The following is a 26,761-nucleotide window of genomic DNA, read 5'->3' as shown; positions in this document are numbered from 1 at the left end:
CATGTCACAAAAATAAATATTAAATAAATATTAAAAGAAAGCTGAATAGTTTTTTCCAAACATCTCTGACTCCCCAATAAGATTAGGTTCTGCTGATTCTCCAGGGCAACAGCATATGGACTTCCAAACATAAGCATAGATTTGTGAAACAAGAAAATTCTGTCAGTGTGGTTCCCCAGACGAAAAATGGACAAGAAAAAAAGTGAAATTTCTGCTCACAAGTTAAAGATCTCCTTAATGAAAGGGACCGGTGGCAAAAGCAACTATATTTACATTACTAAGGTGTGACATTACTTTTCCTATTGTACAAATGTGAAAGAAAGGTACAATGAGCATCTTCTTAAAAAAACCTCCACCAAGTGTATGGAAAAAACCACATCTTTAAAGGTCATCTGTCTTTCCTGTGGCCTCTGGCCACAAAAAAAAAGGAACAGCACTGAATGTTGTATGTCACCACTGTACAAAACTGCAGGTGATAAAATATGCCTTAAGATAAAACTCTCAGCAAATGCCCAACATTCTTATATTGTTTTCCTGTTACCTTAAATTCTTCTAGCAGAATTTTCCTCAGTATTCTTAATTTAGTGAGCATGTAATCCAATGTGTATCATTTACTAATCTACATATAGGATGGACATATTACACAAAAGTAGTTTAATATTAAAAGCTGCTTGCTTTAAATCTATTTCAGAGAAGTATTTCAATATGCTTGAAATTATGTCTAAGATTAAATTATACACTGTTTTGTAGATTTGGGGCATAAGATCTGTAGGAATACTTAGGAATTTACTGAAAAGTTGAAATAATTTACAAATACAGTGGAAAAACATTCAGAACATTTTACGATGTGAACATCTATAAAAACAACAGATCATGGGAATTCATCAGCCTAGTGAAAGATATTCTTTTCATAACTTTTTCAACTGTATTTTCAAAAGATCCTGCTATATGGGGCACTTCTCTTGATTTTGGAAGAGCTAGTCTCAAAAAACTCTGTATTGGAAGATTACTTCTAAAAATAAGGGTGAGGTGTTTCAGAATTTTTTTTTCCAGCCATAGGTAAATAACAAGATAACAAAAACAGAATATTTGCTAATATGTCTCATGTGGAACTGGAAAAACAAAACATGAAAGAGCAAACAAAATAAATAAACAGAATTAATATGGGCCTGGGAGTTCTGGCTAGGCTCCATTTCTCATATTGCAGTACTACTTCATTGTCAGAAGGGAGTCCCTAAATGGAGATGGGAGATTAGGGGAAAAAAACACTGAGGAGAAGAATGAGGTTCTGAGTTGGTGAGATACATAAATCTGTCTAAGAACTTGAGTTATCTATTTTTGCATGTGGGAATGAAGTTGCAGTTCTTCAACTCTGAGATTGTTTTACCTTAAAACAGAAATTCTGTCAGGTTTTCTTTCAAATTAAAATGACTGAAAATTTTTATGGAAAATATTAACTAATCTCACTACACTTTCAGTGTACAGTATTTGGGGTTCTGCAAATTGGAATACAGTGTTAACTGGGTGTAGTTCAGATATCTATGGAAAAGAAAAAAGAAAAAAAAATCAACCAGGGGCCCCATTTTTTTTTTTTTTCCTCACATTGGAGAAATAATTCAGTATGGAACTTTGTCTAGTTTGGATGAGACAGAGTACAATATGGATGAGCATACAGTAAATATCATATTTTAAAGGTGTTTATCTTCTTGATGATAAAAATGAAGGTATTTCTAACAGTGAAAACTGTATTTTTTTATTTTTATCAGATCAACTTTATGACAGAGATTAAGCATTTGCTAGCATGATGTGTGAAGAGAAAAACAAGTGTGGGTGACCCGTGAAGTTTATCCCAGACACCAAGGATGGCTGCCAGGGTCCTATACTTATGTCTGCCTGTTACCACCTGAAAGAGCACAAATGTGCTGAAGACAGGTGCATGCACAATATCAGAAATATAGCTCATCAACTCTAGGCTATGTCAAAGAAAACACCCAAATTTGTGAATTTCTTCCTCATTATTTAAAAAGTAGTGTTGAAAATCACCACTCAGAAAGCCTGCAAGACAGTCTCACTGCGCATGTACACAATCCTCACCAATGCCATATCCCCTTCCTAGTACAGAAATAATGTATGTTCAAAACATCTCCCTTACCCAGATGTTTAGTCAGAGGACTTCTGACTGCTGGCAGGAGCTCAGCACTGAAACTCTCCTGCAGGAAGGCTTCAAGCTGTCTTTTTCTGGGACTTCCCTGAGCTTCATCCTCACTGCCGTGAGCTTCCCCTGCCACCCAGGGTGGCCTATCCTTTTCCCTTCCCTATCATTTGAGTGTTGGGAAAAATGTACACTGATCAAACAGGAGCAGTAGAAGTTATTCTCTACTCATGAAGGGTTATCCCTGGGTAAAATGGCAAATACCAGTCCAAGTCAGGTCTTCCACTCATGAATCCTATTATATCACTCCATGGCCCAAATGTCTTGGGTAAGCCCATTCATCTAAAATGTGAATGAAAGTCTGACTGCAAGCTCTAAGAATGTAAATACCTAGCACATCATTTGGCATATGTTTAATTTAAAGAAAACTTTAAAAGGTACTGAAGCTACTGAGCCAGTGAATTCAGAAATAATTATGTCTTAAAGTAAGCAACTGGGATTTATTGTTGAAATAATTGAAGAATATGGTAATATAATACACAGTTTCATTTCCTTTATCCATGGTCATTCCTTCATAATGTTCTTCTGCTCCTTATCAATAACCATAAATTCAGGGGCATAACTGGTAATAGGACAGCTCTGAGGGAAAATCTAAGCCCAAACTTTCTTTATCTGTCTAATTTCCCAGCTGTAAAATGAAAGCAGAAAACATTTGTTTGCCTTCCTCTGCTGTCACTGGACTATGGACTGAAAAATCTTTCTTACAAGATCTTTGTTACTATACAATTCTTCTTTGAGAAGACATTCTATTATTTGGTAGTTCTGAGCCATCACCTCTACAACAAAACCTTCTGATGTGATTCAAAGTGTACATAGCTATAGCTACATATATACTTTGCAAATATTTCACTGGCAATCTGTAAGTTTTCTAAAGAAATGTGTTGCAAAATGATTTCTTAATTAAAATACCTGAAATTTGAAAAAAAGGAGCAAAATCAGATGCATAACTGTCTCTGTAGGAAGGGTGCAGCATTCTTTTATAATTTTAATTTTAAGCCCTTGTATCTTATTTGAAGGCTTCTTTAATGCCATAATTTTATTGCAATGCATTATGTTCTTTTAAAAAGACACAGGACAAAAAAAAAAAAAAAAAAAAAAAAAAAAACACAAAAAAACCAAAAAAAACCCAGAACAACACGCATATAAATTGTGACCATACCTGAATGCATAAATGCAAGTATTTCAATATTTGTATAGCAGAGCTAGGATACAGAAAATTCTAGTTAAGGGTGATACAAAAAGGCCTTACGGTACTTCACACTGTTAAAATTATTAAGGTAGAAACTCTACAATTCTTACCAGATAGGAGTTTAAATCATTTACTCATTAGAGTTATCCTGAGCCTTCTCTGGGATTTTTTTTCCCCTCCATTTGCATTTTTCTCTCTATTTTGATGATTGAAATCACTTGTCTCTGGAGATGAGATAAAAAGCAGCCAGTGCTTAAATTGGCACCACTGGTGGGGAAAAAAAAAATCAGAATCATTAAAGATAATTAAAAGGGTAAAGGGAGAGCATGTCTGACTGTTGTCCAGACTAAAGTGTAGTCTGACCCTTCTTAGGTGAGGATTCTATTCTAGAAATTTGCTTTTCTATTCCACCCCCCACATCTTTATGTTTATTCATAAATTCTAAAACCTGTGAGGTAAGCAAGCCTTGATATTCATAAAATTCTGGATTTCTGAAATATCAGAGCTAAAACTAAATGCACCTAAATATGGCCTAGATACACTGCTTAACTCATAAAAAGAGTTATATATTTCAGTGGAAAATATTTTTTAAACATTTATTGTGTTATCATTTTAGAGATTAATCTACATGTGTTAAAAATCAAATCCAAACCTACATATCGACTATCTAAAATTTATTGTATACAGTATTCAAGGACTCTTGTCTTCTCCTTAAACTTTGTAAATAAAATACAATCCAAGTTCTTTAGTTTTTCCAAAGATTGAGTAGTAAAAATTGCAAAAGAAAATTCTATCCTAATCCCAAATAAAACAAAATAAATTAGAACAACAACAACCAAACTCAAAACAAGAAAAAGAAAACAAACAAAAAACCCACAACACCAACCAAGCAAACAAAACAAAAAAAAACAAAACCCAGATACTAATTTTAAATAGCCCATGTAGTCCTCCCATAGATAAAAACAGACATTATGCTTATCAACTCACTAAACTAATCCTGCTCATATTTTTTTTTAGTGAGCATTAATATATTGCTCTATTATTAACCTGCTTTACTAACTTTTTACTACTACATTTTTTTTTTTTTTGTATTCATCTACATATTTTTTCCCCTGACACCTTCACAAACACATTTTAAAAGACATACTGTTTTTTAAGATAATTTCCCCTGTGCCCTTGCGCACATGTTCCATCTCTGTTTTGTCAGTTCTGGTACCAAATAAGCATTAAGAAACAAGCTCTGCAATGAATATTTCTTCTCATTTTTCACCAGTTCAAGACTACACCTATAAAACAGAGACATGGTGCTTTTATGCACAACGATACTGAGGGCATGAATCATAAGAAAGAGCCACTGCAAAATGCAATAAGCCCAGATGCAGCGTTTTTCTCTTTGGTGTTATTTAGATGACTAACAAAGAGATCCATACAAGTGAGCTTATTAGGGAAAAGATGCTGTAAGAAATACCAATGAGAAAAGCTGTATCCTAGATATCTTCTTGCTCAGAAATTATTTACTGAGGATAACAATTTTGAACTCTTTTTTGTGTTAACAATTTAAAGCAACCTTATTGTGACAAAATGAAGAAGCAGATGATGTTGCCCCCTGACTGCTCAGTGGATACATGAGGTACAGATTCTTTTAAGTCACTCTCCTGTTATATGTTGGTTGAATGCTTATTTCTTACCTCCTAAGTGAATGCTCTCTCAAGAGCATCAGTCTATCAAAAAAAAAAGGAGGAAGCTGTTCTGTTTTATGTAGGATCATTAAATATTCATCAGGCCAAAAAGGGGAGAAGGAAGAAAAACTACAAAGACTCTGTTGGTTAAAAGATAAGGAGGGGGTATTCAAAAAAAAGGAAAATATTAAAGCTGCATCTCCAACATCTGGTGCAAGTTTTCTACCTACCTCACTGCAAAATGAAAAACATGTAACCTCTCTTCCAGCCACATTTTACATGGGATGTAACTCTGAACTCTGAAAATGTCACTGGCTGGCTTCCGAAAGAGAATTAGGTATATCTACTTTATGATTTCTGACAGTGCTTAGGCATTAATTGGCTCCTGGCTGCTCAGCAGTGTAAAGTTCAGATGCTTCTATGCGCAAGCAGATTGGGGACAGACTTAGATGACATTTTAGGTACCCATGGAAAAAAAATCATGGAATCTTACTTTTTTTACAGTTTCAGGTGGGTGCTAAAACTTTTCATGTGGAATCAGACACAGAAATGCATGTGGGTGTCTAACCCTTCGTGGCATGCTTTCACTTACTGTAGTAGTGCTAAATTTGATTTGTGTCTGAACTGATTGGGCTCCAGAGGTATCACTCCAAGTACCTGTCCAAATTTCGAGGGCATGATGACTCATATTTATAATGTAGGTCAGCAAAAGTTGGGTGTCTATAGATAAGGGATTCTTAGTATAGCTTGAGGAACTTAATGGTACAGCTTAAGCTATTAAAAGATATTTGGTAGTCTAAAGACTGATTAGGGTTTTCAAAACCATCTACATGGCCTACACTTAGTCATATCAAGGAAAAAAAATACCCACAAGATGCTTGTAAAACTCTCAGTGTCAATTTACCTTTAAAATCTGTCCTGAGAATTTGCTGATGAAAAGCTTCCATGAACAAGACCCTACTAAAGAGTGTAAAACTCTCTACTGTTGATAAGAACAGTACTGACATGATGCACAGTGTGTCCACAAGTTAATACTCAAATCATAGAACACATTTGCAGCGTGAAAGGTGCAGCCTCAGGTGGCCTTTAATATGGGCAGTCTGGGCAACAGCAGCATTGGAAATGAACCATCAGGTCATTCTTGCAAGGTAGCTGGTGAGTTAGTGTCCCAAAGTCTCTTGTACTATGCTGCCATAAAACCTGTCCTGTACTCACTGTTACTGTCTCCTCATGATAACCAGAGCATATTGATCAAGGTGGCTAAAATATAAAGCATCCAGATTGCAGTATAGGTATTACTGAACTGCCACTACTTCATCTCTACAGTAAATCAGTAGATTTTGCTGGTGCAGTTCTTATCCCCTATCTTTCCTTTAAATCAGTCGTTCAAAGATCTCTCATTGCTCTGCAGTGGCCCAAAGAGAGGATTCCTTCTTTACAGCTTGCCAGTTCAATTACTAGCTTCATATGGATTTTGGAATTTAAGGAGCTGATGCCTTGCTACAATCTTTTGATTCAGGCAGACGGTCTGACATCTTGGCACCATTCGGGTCATTTATGTAAGATTTTCTTCAGAAGGAAAAGCTAGAATTTGCTTTTGCTTATTTCTTACAAAGAAAAGCTGATGTAGGAACTGCTTATCCAACATTTTATGTTGCAGCAATTCCTAATACAGCAGTGTCTGAATCTGGGTTGTGTGAAATAAAACCAGCTATTTACATTTGTTCACTCACTGCCTCTCCCTCCACAAATGTTAAGAGTCTCCTCTTATTCTCTCACCAGTATTGCAAACAAAACTATCAAAAACAGTGCTTTAATATATCATGGTAAATCTATTTTTATTACTCAACCAGGGTAAGTTTGTCTCCCCCCTCCACTATATTATCAACTGGATGATCTTTGGAAGGCACACAGGATCATCCACTGTTTGAACAACAAGGCACTATGCTTCACTGAATTATGCTCAGTGATTAATATTGATTTAGGACTTAAAACCTGTGAACAAAGGATTCATTCAGAATCACATGGAAGAATCATGAAAGAATCCCAGGACTATCAAGCATCTGTTGAAAACTGTCTGAAAGGGTTTGGTTTTTGTTCAGGCATAAGATGATATGGAGTGAAAGCAGCAAGAAAAAGTGGATGAATTTGGAGCTACTGAACCAGAGAAGTAGCAAGTAGGGCTGATAATTTGAGCATCTGTGTCTGTATCATCTCTTGCAAGATCATAAATTGTAAGCTTGAGCACCTGAAACTGCCCTTCAGGTATCTTTCTCATCTGAATTCTCTCAAGGCTGTTAAAAATATTGATTACTGCTACCTTATCACTAAAAGGATAGCAAAAGTAACAGGGGCTCAGAGGCAAGCAGTAAAAGTGATTGAGACATGAAAAGTTTTCCACATAGAACTTTAAAGATTTAATCTGTTTAATTTAGGAAGGAGACAAAAAGATGTGGCATGATAGAGATGTATTCAGTAGGTAGGACTATACCAAAGCTAAATCATCTGCTCCTATACACGTTTATCTTCAAGACTAAAAGTCAAAAATGTTAAAAATAGGAAAAGAAAATGTTTTGTAGAATGACATGAGCAATTTAGGCAATGTACAGCCACTGCACCTAACAAAATGGGGATTAGAAAAATATTTGACATGTATCTGAACCCAAACCCTTTTTAAGAGATAGAAAAGCAGTAAATTGTGCTTGGATAAAACTTAGCCCCAAATGGGCTGTGACATTATAATCTGCCTAAATGTGTGTTTAACCTTCTCCCAGGCTCTAGTTCTGGAAATTAACAGAGACAAGGAGATAGAAAGGTTTCTAAGGTGATGTTTCTACAAAATGGGAATGTTAGCTACATAATTACCTTATGTTTCAGATAAGTCAGGATACTTCTTTAGATCAGAACAAATGATAAAATGGATCCGTGCTGTACTAACAGCAATAAACACAGATGGAAGATGAAAGATATTATTGAGGAGATTAGCTCTAGGCTTCTTAACCAGATTTTTATTGGATTGTCTGTTAGGATTCATATTATCCTCTACCAATTAGAATACCTATTCCCAAAGCCTCATGCCAACCTCAGTGGGATGGCTAGCTGTCAACAAACTATTTCCAGTGAAAATCATTCATTGTTAACAATGTGTACCAAGATGTGAATGGTTAGCTGAAATTACACCTCTGAGAGTACCAGCAGCAACATTCTCCATCAATCCCGGGGCAGAATGGTGTGTCAGGTAATCCCTTGGTTGGAGGTCCTCTTGCCTATCCCTTGCTGTTCCTGGTCCCTCAAGGCTGCTCCATAGGAATACTGATATCTTGAGTGCTTATGCATAAACACTCTTTAAGTTTTTTAAGAAAATAAAAGAACAGTCCTGAGGTTTGTTAACAGAAATAACAACTGTCTGTTTAGCAGTGTCAACTTAAATCAAGTCCAAGGTAATATTAAAGGTGCCGATTTCTCTCCAGTAGCTCTTGAAGTGAAAGCTGAACAGTCTATTAAGATTTTCCTCTTCCTCTGCTGTCATTCTTTGCTTTCTCATCTGCTTGAAGTCAACTCCCCTTCTATTTCCAGTCTTTGCCTCTCTAATCCTCAACGATCTCACATTTACTGCTGGCTTCTGCACAAAAGGTGCTCAGACTTAACTGGCAAGTAAGGATGTCTAGACAGTGAAATTTTACTTTACTGTGATATTTCAGATAGTTTTAGATTTTCACTTCACTCCGCATCATTCCAGAAATTTTAAAAAAATTAAATAAATAAATACATTTGAAATTGCACTCCAGAAAACCATGCTGGGACTGCCAAGTTTTTAGCAAAGAGAACAGTTTCTTTCATTTCCATTGGTCTTCTTCCTCCTTAGTTATGACCTATTTAGCTTGCAGGCTGACTAGTTTGTCTGGAAAGTGTGACAACTTGTCTTGTCATCAACTATATGGGAGGGAAATCAGGAAACAGTCAAACACACCATGTTCCACGCTTCAGAGAATACTGCCTTGCCTATGGATTCCAAGCCAGCCCGTGCTTGGCTTGTCAGGGTGATATAAAGAATGCTCCTTTACTAATACAGGAACCACCTGTTTAATTTTCCAGTCACCAGCTAACCTGTGGGATGTCTCACTAGGCAGCCATCTGGTTTTTCATAAAAAGTTTTGAGAGAATTACATGTTTACACCTTTCAGTTTTACAGAAACTTATATAGCAAAATATCTCTTGTGGAAATGTTTCAATCAGCTCTATCAGGGTCCTTGTTGAGAAAAGGCTGAAGGGATGTCAGATTCCTGTTCCCGCAAGATCTGTAAAGGTTCCTTAGTTAGGAAAAACCTATATTGTACAGGACAGATATTGGACTGGATTGCCCATCTATGCTGCTCCTTACTACAAACAAGGAGAGCTGTTAAGTACCTAGGACTCATTAAATCCAAAGTTGGCAGACAGATACACCTACTAATTGGCTGACATTCCATTTAAAGATACTATTGTATATGCTGTTCTTCAGTCTGCAGATATTTTTAGACCTCTGGTTTATGTAAATTTTCTTTTCCTAAGGTATTATTTTTATCTGCAGTGTCTTTGTTGTAGACTTTAAGCCTTATGGGATTCTCTAAATAGAGAATAATTTGTCCTTAACAGTATGTTTGTGATCAGTGATTTTTCTCTTAGTTCTTGTTAAGCCAGATTCTCATGAACACTTTTCTTATCACTCCAGGCCTTGCTAGGATTACATCTAATTTGCCACATAGAGTTATTTCTGCACACAGAATTAAAGCCTTTAATCATATTTGGTGTAGTGATTCCCATTTACTTAGTAATCTTGAGACTATTTTGCATTCTCTTTTGCCCTCCTCTAGGGCTGATGATGACTTGATTGATTCACACAGTCCATCACTGACTGATTTCTTAGACTTCTTAGATTACTTAGTACAGAATATCAGTCATGTCTGCTTTTACTTTTTTTGTTTACTGCAGAGTAAAACACAAAAATTGGTGACTAGAATATTAGATATGCACTCACTTTCTGTGCAAAATATCCATTAAAATCCTTTTAAAATTTGGCTTGTTATTATTACCTGCAGTGTTTTTTATAAGAAGATGGGTAGGACATGATTACTTGTCATAAATGAAGAGCTGCCTTGTGCCAGTGAAATTTTGCACTTATTTCTTCTCTGAAAAATTATAAATAGAACTGAGCGTATAAGAAAAAAATAGCTCAGTGGCTGAAAAGCAACTTTAAACAAAATTATATTCATAGCCATGCAGGCAGTAGCTTGAAAAGCAGCTTTTATAAAACATATTTAATGTTTACAGTTGCTCAGTGGCTGAGAACAGTAATACTTTTAAAATATGTGTAATGTTTAAAACCACTTGGTGGCCAAAAGAACAGCTCTTACTGAAAAGATATTTAATGTTCAGAGTAATTTTGTGGTATAAAAAGCAACTTCTTGTTAATTTTTATCATTTACAGCTGATCTGTGTCTACTAAAACAACTATCAATACAACATGTTTTATGTTTACAGATATTACATGCCCATATAAAAAAAATCAATATTTCTCAATACTACTTAAATATGTCAATTTCTTTCCCTCATCAACGGTGTAATTAACAAAAAACAACAACAACAAAAACAAAACAAACAAAAAAACCCCAAACAACAACAAAAACAAAAACCAAAAAAAAAATGCAACACCAAAAAGCCACATAGTCCCATGAACTCCAATTGAACTCTTATGAACCAAAGGTGTTTATGCAAGTTTATGCAAACAGCAAGACTGGACTAATAATTATAAGGCTTCTCCTTATAGACAAAAAGAACTAATACTCAATACCACTGAAAATACCAACAATATTTAGAATATACATTTAGACCAAACCCAATAGTTTAATGTTAATAATGAAGGCATTGCTTGGCAACCTTAAAGAGGTTAGGTTATATCAAAATACACCTGTGATAAAATACACTGTTTGATTTATGCTACTGAGCTGCAGTAAAGTCAGTGTATGGATACAAACATGGTGGTTTAAACTGCTGTGATGTGGCTTCTTAGCTTTGCCCACATACAGTTAAAAACAATCACATAGAGAATCACAGAATGGGTAAGTCTGGAAGAGACCACACTGGGCCATTTGGTCCAACCTCCCTGCTCAAGCAGGCTCATCCCAGAGCACACGGCACAGGATTGTGTCCAGATGGTTCTTGAGTGAGGGAGACTCCACCCCCTCTCTGGGCAATCCATTCCAGTGCTTGGTCACCTCATGTTCAGGTAGAACTTCCTGTGCATCTGTTTCTGCCTCTTGCCCTACTATCTGGCCCCAACAGGAAGAGCCTGGCCCCATCCTCTTGACACACCGCTTACCAACACTGATCAAGTCCCTTCTCTGTTGTCTCTTCTGAAGGCTGAACAGGTTGAGCTCCCTCAGCCTTTCCTCATAAGAGAGATGCTCCAGTCCCATCATGTTACCCTCCACTGTACCTGCACCATGTCTCTGTTGAACTGAGGAGCCCAGAAATGGAGATAGCACTCCAACTTTCCTCCCCAGGAACAGAAACATTTCCCTCAATCTGCAGGCAATGCTCTTCCTAATGCATCCCAGGATACCTTTGGCTTTCTTGGCCAAAAGGACACACTGCTGGTTCATGGAGTGCTTGTTGTTCACTAGGGCTCCCAGGTCCTTTTCTGCAGAGCTGCTTACCAGCAGTTCATCCCCCAGCCCATCCTGGTCCATGGGGTTATTCCTCCTCAGTTGCAAGACCTTGCACTTGCCTTCTTTGCATCTCAGGCAGCTCTTCTCTGCCCATCTGTCCAATCTCTTGGGGTCCCTCTGAGGGGCTGCACAGCTCTCTGGGGTCTTGGCCACTCCTCACAGCTTTGTGCCATCAGTGAACTTGCTGAGGAGGCCTCTGCCTCTTCATCCAATTCATTGATGAAGAAGTTAAACATATTGAACCCAGTACTGAACCTTGGCAGACACCACTAATGGCAGGCCTCCAGCTAGGCCCTGTGTCACTGATTACCACCCTCTGGGATCTGCCATTCAGCCAGTTCTTAATACATTTCACTGCCCACTCATCTAATTCCCATCTCCCGAGTCTCATGAGAGACAGTGTCAAAAGCCTTGCTGAAGTCGTGGTAGAAAATATCCAGTGTAGGCTTAGACATATGAAATAAGAATCAAATGCTTTTAATGGTTTCAGCACAAATACTGGCATTTTTGGATTATAAAAACAGCTAGCAGAAAACAGCTATCCAGTGTCTGTTTTTAACAGCCAGAGTTTCTCAGCTTTGCTGAGAGTTTTGCTGTTCACATGTTTGTATAGTCCTGTCTGTCACAGCTTTCATTTTACATAGATTCTCCCACCTAACAGCATTTGCCAAATGTCTTCATTTCTCTGACAATATCCAACAGCCAGGGTGTATGAAAGGAAACTCACAGTATGGCAACAACCATTATCCTTTAGCTAACCAAGTCTTGATTTTCTGCACTATTATCTCCCTCTCTTATGATCTATTTTTTTTTTCTGGCTCCCGCCAGCCCCATAATTGAAGCTGTCTAGGTTGCCCTGTGATCTATCATAAAGAAACACTTTTGTTTCAAAAGCTTTAACTGCCTACTTGTAATATTTTGTCAATATCTCAGTGTTATGTTGTTTTATGTTTCTTTTTATTTTGTTTTAGGTTTTGTGCAATGTCCCATATAAAGGGAAAAACACTGTTTGAGAAAAGGCTAAGCAGCCCTAACCTGCTTTCCCTTCTGCTCCTTCCTTAAAACCCACTTTCCTTCACAGTGGCAATAAAAGTTATTCTGATGATCAGTGCAGTAGAGATATCTTTATAAAATTAAAACAAAAAGAGAATCAGAAAGACAAGAGCTGTCATTAAAAAAAAGCAATTATTAGAGAAAAACCACTGAACCATCAACTGTGATGGGGTAACTGCCACCTGACGTAGCCCTAGGAAAGAGTACAGCAAAACAATGGTGGAACATGAATTTTTCTAGAACGTGGTCCGAATGACCCAGGGCACCAGGTCTGACCCATGTGATGGATAAAATTTGCACACTGTAAAGTACCAAATTAGAGGACATGTGGATATGATCCTGCAAGGCCAAATTCAGTATAGTTTTATGAAGGGAAGTTGCTCTTCACAGAACCTATTAAAACTATTGGGTGCATCAGTGAGTATATAGCTCAAGATTACTGGCACACATTAAGAGTATCTAAATTTCAAAAAAAGCTTTCAGCAAGGTTACTAAGAAAAGACTAAAAAAAAAAAAAGAAAGAAAAACTAAAGGAAGTTTAAGACACAGCAGCTTTTCCTAAAATAATCCAAATAAAAAGAGATCTAAAACAGTAGGAGTGAATTGCCAGTCTTTATGTGAGAGAGGGGTTGCCACTGGCATCTCTCTTGGAACTGAACTCATAGGTTGCCAGTAAAAGAGAATATATGAACGTGTGACAGCTTGACAAAATGAAGGCTTCGCTGGAAAGTGCTACTGGGGGATCTTAACATAGCATGAAACTGAGAATATGGAACTTCACACGGTGAAAGAGAGGCATGGGAAAAAGTAACTTATTGGCACTTCCACAGAGGTAGGTTATAGCTCTGTTACCTATTAAGTCTTGGTTTTGGGACCACTGTGGAAAATCCTACAAAGTTTTCCTCTCAATGATCAACAGCAGACAAAAAAAAGGAAAATAATCAATGGGAATAATTCAACAAGGAAAACTGGATAAAATTAAAGCATATTCAAGATGTTTGTATCTTGAATATGACATCTAACTCCCGTCTTTTTCTCTAAGGACTTGATAAAACCAGAAAAAAACATGGAGACCAGGCTGGAACTGGAGGGGCTGCAGACAGATTATGCTGTCAGTTATCTGTCCATGAGCATGCATAATGCCATTCAAAAGTATCTGTGGTCTCAATGGATTCCCAAAGAAATACCTTCTGCAACAGCCAGGGTAAGCTCTCGGAAGCCCTTAAAAATATATCGCCAACAGCTAGGAATCTATATCAAAGGCGGGATCATTCAGTATTTGTTCCAATGCCTTGTACTCCTCCTTTTCCCAGTCTCTGCTCACTGTAAGCTTCAGGCTAAACTCAGGCATACAGCACTAAACTGAGCCAAACTAGAGTTCAAATTATTACCCACCACTTCACCAGGTAAGTTTTCTACATACTGTAATTCTTACATGTGAAACTACATAGATGGATATATTAAATATATGTTCCATTTGTGGATGTATATATATGCCCCATTGTCAATGTTCAAATACAAGCTAATGTTTAAATAAAAGCCAATTAAGTATTCCCACCAGAATACTTAAGGAAAACTGCCAGAAAATGTATAGAGACTATTTTCACATTGACAGTACCATGGGAAGCAAATTCATAACACTCTTCAGGTAACTGCTTTGCATAACTGAGGAACACAGTAAAAATAACCTGATATTAACTTTCTATTATCTTTGACCATTTTAGTCTGCCAGAGTGATCTGGAGTTTGTACAGTCCCCCTAATCAATAAAGAATTAAAGTAGTGGAAAAGTATGGAATGAAATTGCGTAGGAAAGAACATATGGCATCTGTATATTACGGAATTGATGCGTTTAGTACAGCCTTAGCTGGTCTATGTATAAACATAGAGGAATAATGAATAAAGGAATAAAGATCTCAGAAAACAATTAGGAGACTGTGATAATAGAAGGTATAAATCTGTGGTTAAAATCAGCATATTCAGTGAAAGAAATGCATATGAAAGCAAATGCATTTCTGTGCACATTTTATTGTATAAATATATAAAAATATATAATAACATCTTTCCTTGAATGTGTGCTTAATGCTGCTATGTCCCCATTCTCAGTCATCTGGACTGATAGCTTTAATAAGGGGATAACCTTGGTTTAAACTCAGCTATATTTGCATGCTTACGTCAACTATATTGCAACAGAAGCTGGCACAGCTGCCAGAAGCAACAACACAGTTGATTAAACTATACTTAAGGAGAACATATTTTGCTAATACAAACTTACAAATGGAGATATTAGGGCACCCTTTTCAGTTTTCATAAATAAATACCCACTTCTGGTTCAGTCTGCATTTTGTAACTTCTATTGAATCAAGGAACTATTTTCAAGTAAAGATGTTCATAAAACCAATTCAATATCAGAAAAAGAAAAACGAAAAAACCAAACAGGAACAAAACAAAAAAATAATAAAAAAACTCACCCAAAACATTAGAACTTTAGCTCTTAAGCTTTTATAAGTCTCTTACAAGGCAAAAGATAACAGCATGGCAATCTTTGTTCTTAACATATTAGTTCTGCATTGTAATCTGACTCCATCTGCTGAGTTCTTTTGCAGAGAATTTCAAATCATTGTCCTTTACAAAATAAAATACTTACCATAAAGTATTCTGCACCCCATTTATCATGTGAGCAAAACAATGCCGTCTTTGGAGGCACTGATATACTTCCACTGCAGTGAGGAAGCTGTGCCCACTTTGAATCTATCAGAAACACTGAAAATCACAGATGGGTACAGCAGCCTGTATGTTACAAGAGTTGGTAACCCAAGGGGCTTTTCAAGAAATCTTTCTTGTTTATGGCTGCAATTGACTCCTCTCCATCACAGAAGAATAGATTGCAGTGCATGTATGAAAAGAGCAAGGCTGGCTGTCCATTCAAACTTTGGCATGAAATAGGCTTGCGTCCTAGCTTGTAGTGGGTAAATGTCCTTCTAATCTTTTTTATTAAAAGCATATGAAAGAATTTGGCTCCTGGTAAGGAGGAAGACACTGCTAAGTAAAAATAGAAGTCCTAAAATTATCTCTTCAGAAAAAAATAAAAGATATTCAGTACTACCATCTTTTTCAATGAGTGGTATTGATTAAAGGGAAAAACAAACTAACACTAGAGTAAATAAACTGTAGAAGAAACTTCAATCTGCCCTTAATGTAAATTTGAAGGGGAAAAAGTACACATCTACCTGCAACATGCACGGAAAGTAACACAAGTTCTAAGAAAATCTACCGCGAAAAACATGGCTATGTGTCTTGGCTTGCAATGCAAGATGTAACCAAAACTATGTATTCTATTGCCATCTGTTGAAACCAGTTGGGGAAGTGTTTTCTTTCTCTCTTCTATGATCTATTCCTCATAACTCCTGGGGGGGGAGGGTGTGGGTGTCTTCTGTTAATGGACCAGCTGTTAAAACAAGGTGGGGCAGTGTTCTTATCTCTTCCACAACCCAGTCTCCCTGCAGGGGATATCTTCTGGTAATGGGCCACTAAGGCTCACCATATGACTCATAAAATTATATCATCCCATTGTGAGATGCTCCACCCAGTGGGAGGAGCCAAGCATTCCTACCTGGACAAAATCTTAGATTCAGAACACCAGGGCAGCCTGTTTACACTGGATTCCCAGAAAAAGACCAGACCCATCTCACCACCACTGGACCTTCAGAGGAAAAATTAGACCCTTCGACAGGATCATCTCTGCTCCAACAGAACCACATCTGTCATACCAAGAGGACTTAATTGGACAGCTACCAGCACTCTGACCAACAGGGTGTTAGGTTGTATTCTGACTGTCAGTGTTTTCTTTTTTTGTTTGTTTGCTTTTTTGTACTACTACATTTTTATTTTTAATATTCCTAGTAAAGAATTGTTATTCCTATTACCACATCTTTGCCTGAGAGCCCCTTAATTTCAAAATTATAATAATTTGGATGGAGGGAGTTTACATTCTCCATTCAAAGGGAGGCTCTGGCTTTCCCTGGCAGATACCTGTCTTTCCAAACCAAGACACTATGAGAGGTATATCTAAGCAATATCTCTATGTAGAAAACCAGATCTTGAGAATGCCATGAATTTTGGCTATTTTTGCACTTTTTCCAGTAAAAAAATTGCCAAGGTCCAGCTGATGTACTATTTTATTATAACACTGCAACTACAATCCTGATTCCCAAGATGAATGCTATGGAATTATTTCATCCATCTCAGATTCAGCAACAGAAACTATTAAGATGTCCAGAGACATTACAAAACTGAGAACTGTGTAGCCATGACAATTTCTAAAGTACCAAAGTACAATTTCAAAAGTACCATGACTAATAATATTACAAACAACTTTGAGATAAAGTACCAAACTGGGTAAACCTTTGCAAGCAAATGTCATGAAACAATAAAAGATGGAAAGTCAGTAGCCACAAAAGCTTGTCAGGCTTACATAAGAGACTAGTAAGGGTGAAAAAAGTAATGTTTTATTGAATTTCCCATAATTTCCCAAGAAATACGTGCATGAGTGCAGTTTATCATCAACACTGTTGTAAAACTATAGCAAGTGAAATTTGGAACATTTGGTAATTAAAAAGCTGCAACTAGAAAATGAAAATGTAAAAAAAAAAAATAGATGAGAGAAAGAGTTTATCTGGGTTTTTTCCTAAGCCAAGACAACCATATGCTGCACCAGCTGAAAAATCAAAGTGATTTTCAATGTCAGCCTCAGGCACTGGTAGGTCTAAGCATCTCTATAGGTGCAACTAAATGGTACTGATGATAGAAAGGAGTAGTTTTAGATCCTCTGAGAAATCTGTGCTTGCATAAGGAAGGAAAAACAGATAAGAGAGAGCAAGAGAATAGCAAGACCTAAATCTGAGAAGGCACAATCTCCTGGCACACTACAGAGGGCAAGGCATTTCTGGATATTTTTGCTGTAAGAAAACCTAACAGCAAAAAATCTTATCCGCTTTAGTAGTCACTAATTGAGGTTTAGGCTTCCATTTAGGGAACTATTTCTTTGCCTTGCCTTTTCTGATCAATTTTCATCCTTTTTTTTTTTTTTTTTTTTTTTTTTTTTTTTTTTTTTTTTTTTAAATTTTTTTTTCCAATAGAGGAAAAGAAACAATTGTTATGAATAAATCTTCTAGATATAGTGATGTGTGACAGAATAAAGAGAAGACCAAGAAGATCCATTTTTGCCATGGCATCTACTTCTGTTTTTCTAAAGGAGAATAAATTGAAAAAGCAGTTATTTTAAAATGTATGCATGACACAGCATGCTCAGTTGTATCTCATTTAGCCATGCAATTCCTCATCCATGTAAAATCCAAAATGTATGGCACACTTAGAAGTGTATTTCATATTAAGTAAAACCTCTGTTAGCATTAAATCTTCTGCTGCACACACATATTTAAGAAAATAACAAAGAAAGATAGGGGAGAACAACAGAGTAAGGGAATGAATACAAGCATTGTGTTGTGCTGTAGAAACACCATCACTGATTTTCATTTTTTCTTTCTTATCCGGTTTTAAAAACAATTTCACAACCAACATAAGTTCAATGGCGAGAAATGTTATTCTGAATTTCCCACAGACACAGGTGACAAAGTGTAACAAATGGTTTTCATTTATACATAATACAACTGTAAGCAATATTATTATGCATCTCATTTGGGGAAACAAGAGTGCACCTATATTGTGAATCTACAGATAAACTTCTGTGGGTGAATATAGTGAATGCTGCTCTACACTTCTATAAGATTAACATGATCCTCTCTACATGTCTACTCGCATCATATTTTGCACATTCTATCACATTCTACTATTCCTTATCACAAAACTTTAAAAAAAATATCATTATTCTATGTAGCAACTTTTGTAGATAGCTAGTCAGCTCCCAGACTGACTTTAAAAATATCAACATCTGAGGTGCATAGCTGAAGGGGAACAGTATCCCTCTGCCATTTAAAACTCAGAAAACTTCCAAAACTGTTAACAACTACCAGGAGTATTAAATGGCTGCTACTGGCTTGTGAAGTACTGGGAAAAGACAGTTTAGGAGAGAGAAAGGCAATAAGCTGGAACTAGCACTGGGAAGTTAAAGGACTCCCAGCCCAGAACAAATTAATTTCTGGTGCCTGCAGGGAAACCCAAAATGCCATCTGGCAGCAGGACACAAGCATTGTGCTCATGTTGCAAACATGCTGCTCAGGATCACTGCAGAATCAGCCATCAGGAAGAGACCAAAAGGGCCCATTTAGCCTAGTCTCCTGCTCCAAAGCAGGATTGATGCTCTTTATGTCATTTCTGGCAAATATCCATTGTGTTGTGAAAATTCTTCAAGTAAAAACTTATTCCAGTACTTCAGTATCATTGCTGCAGATTGCTGCAGTCCACCTTTCTCTGAAAAGAAAATTATTCTGTCCTCTGTACACTAGGTTTTTGAAAAGTTACTATGTTCCCAGGCAATTTTTATTTTTTTTTTAATTTTTTTTTTTTAATTTTTTTTCCCTAATTTAATGTCCAGGAAAAGCTGTAGTGCATCAGAATCTTATGTTTTTGACAACTCGAGTCATTATTGAAGGCTCATTCTTGCATTGTGACCAAGGCAAGGGCAATAGCTACTTGGAGCATGCACAGTATAACAGGACTTGAATAAAGAATTGTCCCCTAATGCATAATTAGGAGATCATGCAACTGCTGTAGGAGTTTAAGGGCCATAAAGATAAGAACAGTTAAATGGCAAGATGCTTTATAGCAAACAGATAATCTAATTTTGTACAGCAAACAGCAAAGGTAAGCTAGAAAGATAGGGGGATGCACCACATCATGTGACATAACAGGTTTGGGGTTACAGAGGAACCCTGGATCTTAGCATACCTTCCTTGAATATCTTTTTTTTTAACTCATCCTACCCTCAGAAACTTAACATCACAGGCACTCGTACTGCAGGAGAATAAGTTTCTAAATAAGCAAACAAAGCTAAAACAAAACTGCCATCTGTGCATATCTAGGCATAGAATATTAGAAACATTTCTAATAATAAGTTTAAGAAGTTGGGGGTTTTTTTAATTTCATCCTTCTCTTTCTTTCCTCAGCAAGAAAAGTACATTGAAACAATTAAGTAATATGCAATTAGTTATCAAGCATTTACAGCTTCTTACTCACCCACTGGAGACATTTCTGGGACACTGGCAACATAAGGCCCATCCAGAAACTTTGGCTCATTATCATTAATGTCCTGCACTTTGATGATGAACTCTGATTCAGGCTCTAGTGGTTTCTTGGTGTCAACATCCACAGCCTGAGCCCGGAGTGTGTAGAAAGGTTTTTCTTCTCGGTCCAGGCTCCTTATGGCGTGAATGTCTCCCGTGGTCTCATCAATGGTGAAAACCGTGCCAGCACCATCTCCTGACAGGGTGTATTTAACACTGCCCACTCCCTTATCCAAGTCAGAATGAAGCTTGAGAAGAAAAGGAAAACAAAAGGGAGGACAAAAACATTAATGGCTTTTCCTAGGCTAGACAACAACCTGTTTATGGCTTTTTGGTTTTGTTTTTTTTTGTTTTTTTTGTTTTTTTTTTTTTTTTTTTTTGGTTTAAAATACTTTGGTGAAACCAATTTCCTCAATCCTTAACTGCCTCTAAGTGCATAGAAAAACATTTGGTAGTATGTTATGCAAGACTTTTACCCCTATCTAGTACAGTACAGTCTTGCTGCAGTTCAGTAACTAAAACTGCATTGATGAAGAACTTCATGTTTGTTATAAACTGAAATTTAAGACCAAGGACATAAAATCACCCATAGTCGCATCAAACAAATGTGAGATGACATGAGGGAGTGTCAAAAGCTTTCACAGGCATTTGGCTTTCAAAGAAGAAAAAGAGAAATATCTAATTATTTCAAGAGCAAGAGCTTGATGGCATCTGAAACTCAAAGTGAAACTTGGTTTCATGAAAAAGAAAATATACACCTCATGATTACAGTAAATGCTAAACAGAACTAAAAATACTGCCTTTACACAAATATTTGATCACGTCCTTTTGTCTTTTCTGAGATAATCACACTGCAGACTGTGAATCTAGGAGTTTCTTGCTCATTTTGAAAGAGTACGGAACTCAGTACTTTCTGTCTTAAATACCAATATACACATTTTTCAGGCTATTACTATGATGAATCTCTAGTTAGAATTTAAAATAATAATAATAAAAAACCCCTTGAATTCAACTTCTTGGATGTTTTTTGTCCCTTTTTGTCTATCCTACAATAAAGTGGCCTTAAACATTATTTTAAATGCAGGATTTTTTAAAATCCAAGTAAAATATGATGAAATTCTTTCACAGATGCCTTTCCCTGCTTTATACTCATCCTTCAAATACATTTAAAAGATGAAAAGATACGCAAGGTTCTATCACTGATGCTGAAATAGTTTTTAAAATATTCTTCCACTTTTCCCATCTAATGAGGACTAAAAAGATCTTCTCTAACGGACACTGGTCAGAATGGAGTTTTGAAGAGTGAATTCCCTTAAGCTGAAATGTAAAGTCATTTTGGATACAGACTTTATTTACATGATATATTGCCCAAGGTGAAACACAATAGAGGAAACATGGGACATGAAAGGAGATTATATAGAAAATGAATTGCTGAGAAACTAAATGGTTTTGGTAATGGGGCAAGAAGCTAAGCTACAGAAAAGGAATTAAGGGCAATTACTAACATTTATAGCTATTGGCTTGAAATTGAAAATAGGTCCTTGTGACTGCGGAAGAGGTCGTGGTTTGTGGCACAGAGCGAACATGAACATAGTCTCTCCTTTGTCTACTTTTTCATCTCATCATTCTTGCTCAGTGAATATATTAAATTCTGATCTTTCAGACCCCAGCTGCCCCCCACATGTAATTTTAAATTATTTCTCCAGTCCAAACTAAAGCATTTTCCTTCCGAGGTGTTAAATATTTCCTTGCTTGCAAAGTGAAAAGATAATGCAGTATGAGATAATTAATGTCTGTTTCTTCCTCATCATTTTAATTTAAGTGGCTCAAAACTTCCTGCTGTTTCATTATACTCTGCTCAGTAAAAACTTGGTATTTTCCTTTCATTATCATTTAGAGGCTTACAGACACACATCAAGAGACAAAAAAGAATCAAAATTATGATGAGAAAGCTTGAAGAAAAAAAAAAGTTAGACCTTATTAGAGGGAATCAGATAATTGTTTTAGTAGTGTCCCTATATTAAATAAAACTTATTTGGGCTTCAGTATGAAGACCACCTTGATGCATACTCCTGGAAGCAAGAATATCACAGAGCAAAATAATGCAGTTATGAAGCAGGAATTTGTAAATAGGGAAGCATGACAAGATTATTCCCATCTCCTGTCATTGGATTTGGCACTAAAGCTGAGATGGTTGAGTGTGTTTCTGATTGCCAGCTGTAGGTTTTATGTTCAACTAGTAACAAATCAGGCTGCATTGCATGTCTTATCTGAGCCCTTGGATTACACTAGAGAGAAGCAATTACAGTTGCTTTTCCTAGCTAGAGAAAAAGCAGGAAAAACAAGTTTCCCAAGACAAAGGAAGACCAAAATACAAAGACTAGACTGAAAAATTGTGGTTTTTTCCCCAAATGTATTGGAGAAAAAAAGGTTTACAAGTGGCAGGATTAGCAATTCTATAGTTACAGATGTATTCACTGGGCTTCACAAGTATCATTCAGCTAGTACAACCCAGGAACCACTCCACCTATTTAAGCAGAGCTGCAATGCTCTGCATTAGCTAGGATGTGTCACACTGTATCTATTCACCAAATCTGCTGATTTTGACATAGGCTTCCTACATGTCATTGCTGGACAATGTGCATGCTTTTTTGTAACCCACACTGAGCTATGCAATTTGTGGGGCAGTTCATTACATTACATAACATTACATTACATAACATTACACAGTGTCAAATTACTGCAGAGGAACAGCTGATTGATTCATTTAAAATTAACTAAATTTTTCAACAATAAAAGGAATGCAAAACTTAGATGCAAGGATGAAGAGCAATAACCTAGTGTTAGCTGTACGTACACAACACTAGGAAATAATCCTGACTTTCAATGCCTGAAATTTTCCAGAAAACAGTTTAGGCTAAAGAATAAGTGCTTGCTACTGTGTCTTGATTTATGTGCTACAAGCTGCATTGCACTGGAAGAAAAAACATTTATTTTTTTGTGCTGAAAAACATACAGAAGTTTTGTGAGAGACTAGTTTTTCTAGCACTATGTCCACAGCAGCTTTGTGTTTGTATCCCATTTCTCCTTCTTGCTCACACTTATTTTCTAATTCTTGTTCTTCCACTATTTCAGCAAAATTAAAGGGCAAGAGCACAAGTGCTCAGATATTACCAACCTCCCTCCCTGCAATGTGTTTATATTCCAGACTCACCTGAATTTACTGCAACAAGGTTGTACAAATCATTATATTCATACAGGTTATCTTAATTTAATGTTTTCCCTATAAATTCTGAATATTAAAAGTGCATCAGAGGCTTAGAAATGTGAGGGATTAATTTCTATCTTTGCTGAAATCTACACTTTTATTCTCACTATGTAAGTAGCACAGTTTAGTGTCAGATCTTTGAGCAAATCTGCCCAAGTGTAAAGCTAATAATTTCTTGCAGCAAAACTCTGTTAGTGCAGAAAATTATGAATATTTCTCCATGATGGCAGAAAAAAACTTATAATTCCATAATTCTTGCTAATGCGTAAAAACAATAACACATATGGCAAAGAAAATGACTGATTAAAAAAATAAAGTATGAGTAATAAGATAGAGACTATTGTAAGATACATTGCATAAATCTATGCAGAAATTATGGCAGTGTTTTTGAATCATATCCAGTACCAGATGCCAGACTGAGTCAGTATACAAATCCATGTGATCTAGCAATCTACTTCAGCCTGTAACAAGCTGAATGTTACTTTGCTTCAGAGAGGATGAAAAGTTGGTAACAACTCACTACGAGCACATCTGGCAGAAATTATTTATTCAGTTCTTCTGACAGTTTCTAGCAAGAAGTACAATTGTTTGCATTTTAGCAATAAATTAAGATCTTACTGATTCAATAACTCAGTGTTATCAGCTCTGTGTCACTTCAAGAATTCGTGCACCTGCACAAATAATTTCAAACCACATGAAAGACCAGGAAATTAATTAGGTAATGTACTTCAAAAATGGGTCTATATTCCTAAGTAAATTGAGATTTACAGGACTATGGATCAGATGTATTAGTTTCTCAGTATCCTATGGTGCTGATTTTCTCTTCAGTGTCCTATTCATCTGATCCTCAACTGTTCACCTTCTCTTTCCTTAAATACCTCGATTACTTCTATTTATACAATCATTTTGAAAGTCAAATATGTAAAATAACATATATAGGTAAAGAAAGTGGAAGCAAAAGAAGCTTAGAAATTGCAAAATAGTCTATTTTAAAATGAAGCAACCACTATACCCCCACAAATCATGCAAGAACAAGGGCTGTGGCATCTGCCAGGATTGCTGTGATCTTAATTTCACAGCAATACAGACATTGAAAAGTTGTTGTATGAGTTGACAACTTTGCTCTCTGCATTTCCCATCCTCATATTAAAAAAAAAAAAAAAAAAAAAAAAAGTAGTAGAGAATGAATTTAAAAAGTTTTAAATGTCAAGGAATGCTTAAAATCCCTAAATTTATATATTTACTCTATGATACACTCTGAGATTCTAGGTCTTATTCCATTGCAAATTTCACAGGCTGAAAAAAAAAATGACTGTCCAATTTATTTATTACTAGTAAATCAATTTAAATGCTATATTGTAGTGCATATCTGGACTGGAAAAAAATGGTAAATGTTCCGGGCTGTTAACCACTCATTGCCTGCACAACAGTATTAGTTATACATCCCACATCTGTATATTTATGTCATTTTTCATTATGCAATATATTTTAGGACTTCACTTTATTATTTCCTCTTTGTGCATCTGCTCCCAGGTATCACCATTAATTCTGCAGTCACCAGCCCCTGTATTTTCTTGGATAAGATGTTCAATGAAAACTATTTGAGAAACCAGAACATCCATTCAACTCCAATGTCACCTAAGACTGAAAATACAGAAGGATGCCCTGAACTGAAGAAAGGAAAAAAAAAAAGCCATTTTTATACAGTTAACATAGACCCAAGCAGACCTATTTTGGCAGATCTCTACTGCAAAAGTGTGTGTTGGGACAAGGATACCACTACAAGAGAGAAGGGTGTAAATGAGCCTGGAGACTTTGTATTTAGAAGGCTGCCCTTTTAAAATATAATTATTCTACCCATATTTTCACTTGGCAAGAACTCTATGGCCTACACAGATTGCATACTTTCTTTTAAAAACTGATAATTAGAACCTAATGTACCGCTTTCACACAAATGTATTTATCCTTTTCCCTCTAAAAATACATAAACCTTAAAAAATTTCCTAAGATTCAAAGGGATGGGGGGTGCCAGAGACTTTAATTCAGAACATGGAGAAATTAAAAAAAAAACCAAACAAAACAGTGTAATTGTTGCTAATCAAATCAAATCAAATAGTTTTTTTTTTCTTTCCCTGTCCATCACACACACACACACACACCACTGCAGAGGACATTTAGGGACTAGGTAAAATCTGCTTACAATACAGTCAGTGCAAAGGTTTTCTGATCCTAAAAGTTTGGATTACCTAAGGCATCTTCTAAATAATAAGTTAACATGCATTAGTCAGGCAAGACTGCAGACTAAAACTTGTGTTGAGAGGAATTAGGACACTACTACAAATGGGTCAGATGAATGACAGTAGGTGTATGGAAACAAGGAGCAACTAAAATCACAGAATCAGAGAATCCTTTAGGTTAAAAAAGACCTTTAAGATGGCTGAGTCCAACTGCAAAATCATGAAGTAAAAGAAAGGTGAACAAAAGGAGAAAAGAATGATTTTTTTTTAAAGGTCATTTGGAAAAGAAGAATTTTCAAAGCTGAAAATTATTTGTAATAGTAAGAGGCATCTTTTTGCTACCGTTGTACAGGGCTTTTATAAGAGACTCCCATCTGTGAACAGGCTTTCTTAGTACTATGAGAATTTCAAACAATAATTAAACTTGTCAATTAAAGGATGTATACATGTGTGTGTGTGTATACATATATATATACAAAATTTAAAAAAATTATTTGAATTAGTAGGCAATGTGTATATTATCATCATGAATAATTGTCTTCATGTCATATTTCTATGTCTTCTCTTTTTACATTAAGCAAAATATCTGCTTCCAAGAATTGACATTCTTTTGACTACTTTTTGTAAAAATAGTAATAGAAAACATGGTTCTGCATTTTGAAGTATCTTTGTGTTTTAATTAGATTAGAATACAATCTTATTCAAAAGTAATTAAGTTAAAAAAAAATTAGTGATTCTTATTTCACAAATAAAGCTGAGCTTTATTTAAATTAAAACACCTATTATCCAATTAAATAAAACATTATCCCCTTCTGTCATGGGGATTTAGTCTAAGCACACTAAGTCAGAACAGATTTTTCCAATAATGAGTGTGGTTGTCAGGTAGTAAGATGATGGCAAATGAGTCATTAGAAAGGAATAAAAACAGTACCTGACCTCATCAGTTCAGATGAATCTTCATCTCTACCAACATCATGCACTTGAGGGGTTAGGGATTGTTATTTTTCTAATTCTTCTCTATATTAATTATTCTGTTGCATTATGTGGAATTTAATAGCTACAATTATAAAATCACAGTGAAAAAACACCCAACAATCCTATGGAATGCCATATACGTTAAGAAAAAAAAAAAAAAGCCTGATGAAAAATGTTATGCACTAGTAAAGCATTGGAAAA

The 26,761-nt window shown here is 36.1% G+C and overlaps 1 protein-coding gene across 2 annotated transcripts in view; it reads right to left on the bottom strand.

Annotated features, from left to right (window-relative positions):
* The window catches only part of CDH12 (cadherin 12), a gene marked incomplete at both ends in the record, with an annotated part of 155,738 nt that overhangs the window by 102,351 nt on the left and 26,626 nt on the right, over positions 1–26,761 (bottom strand). For both annotated transcript variants that reach the window (XM_083864680.1, XM_083864681.1), the window contains one exon: positions 20,034–20,328. In XM_083864680.1, the coding sequence (XP_083720806.1) occupies positions 20,034–20,328 (295 nt within the window). The remainder of the gene's footprint in view (positions 1–20,033; positions 20,329–26,761) is intronic.

The sequence above is a fragment of the Zosterops lateralis genome, assembly GCF_965231275.1.
Source record: "Zosterops lateralis genome assembly, chromosome: 1".
Lineage (NCBI taxonomy): Eukaryota > Metazoa > Chordata > Aves > Passeriformes > Zosteropidae > Zosterops > Zosterops lateralis.
Note: the sequence above shows the minus strand (reverse complement) of the source record. Positions and strands in the feature narration are given on the sequence as shown.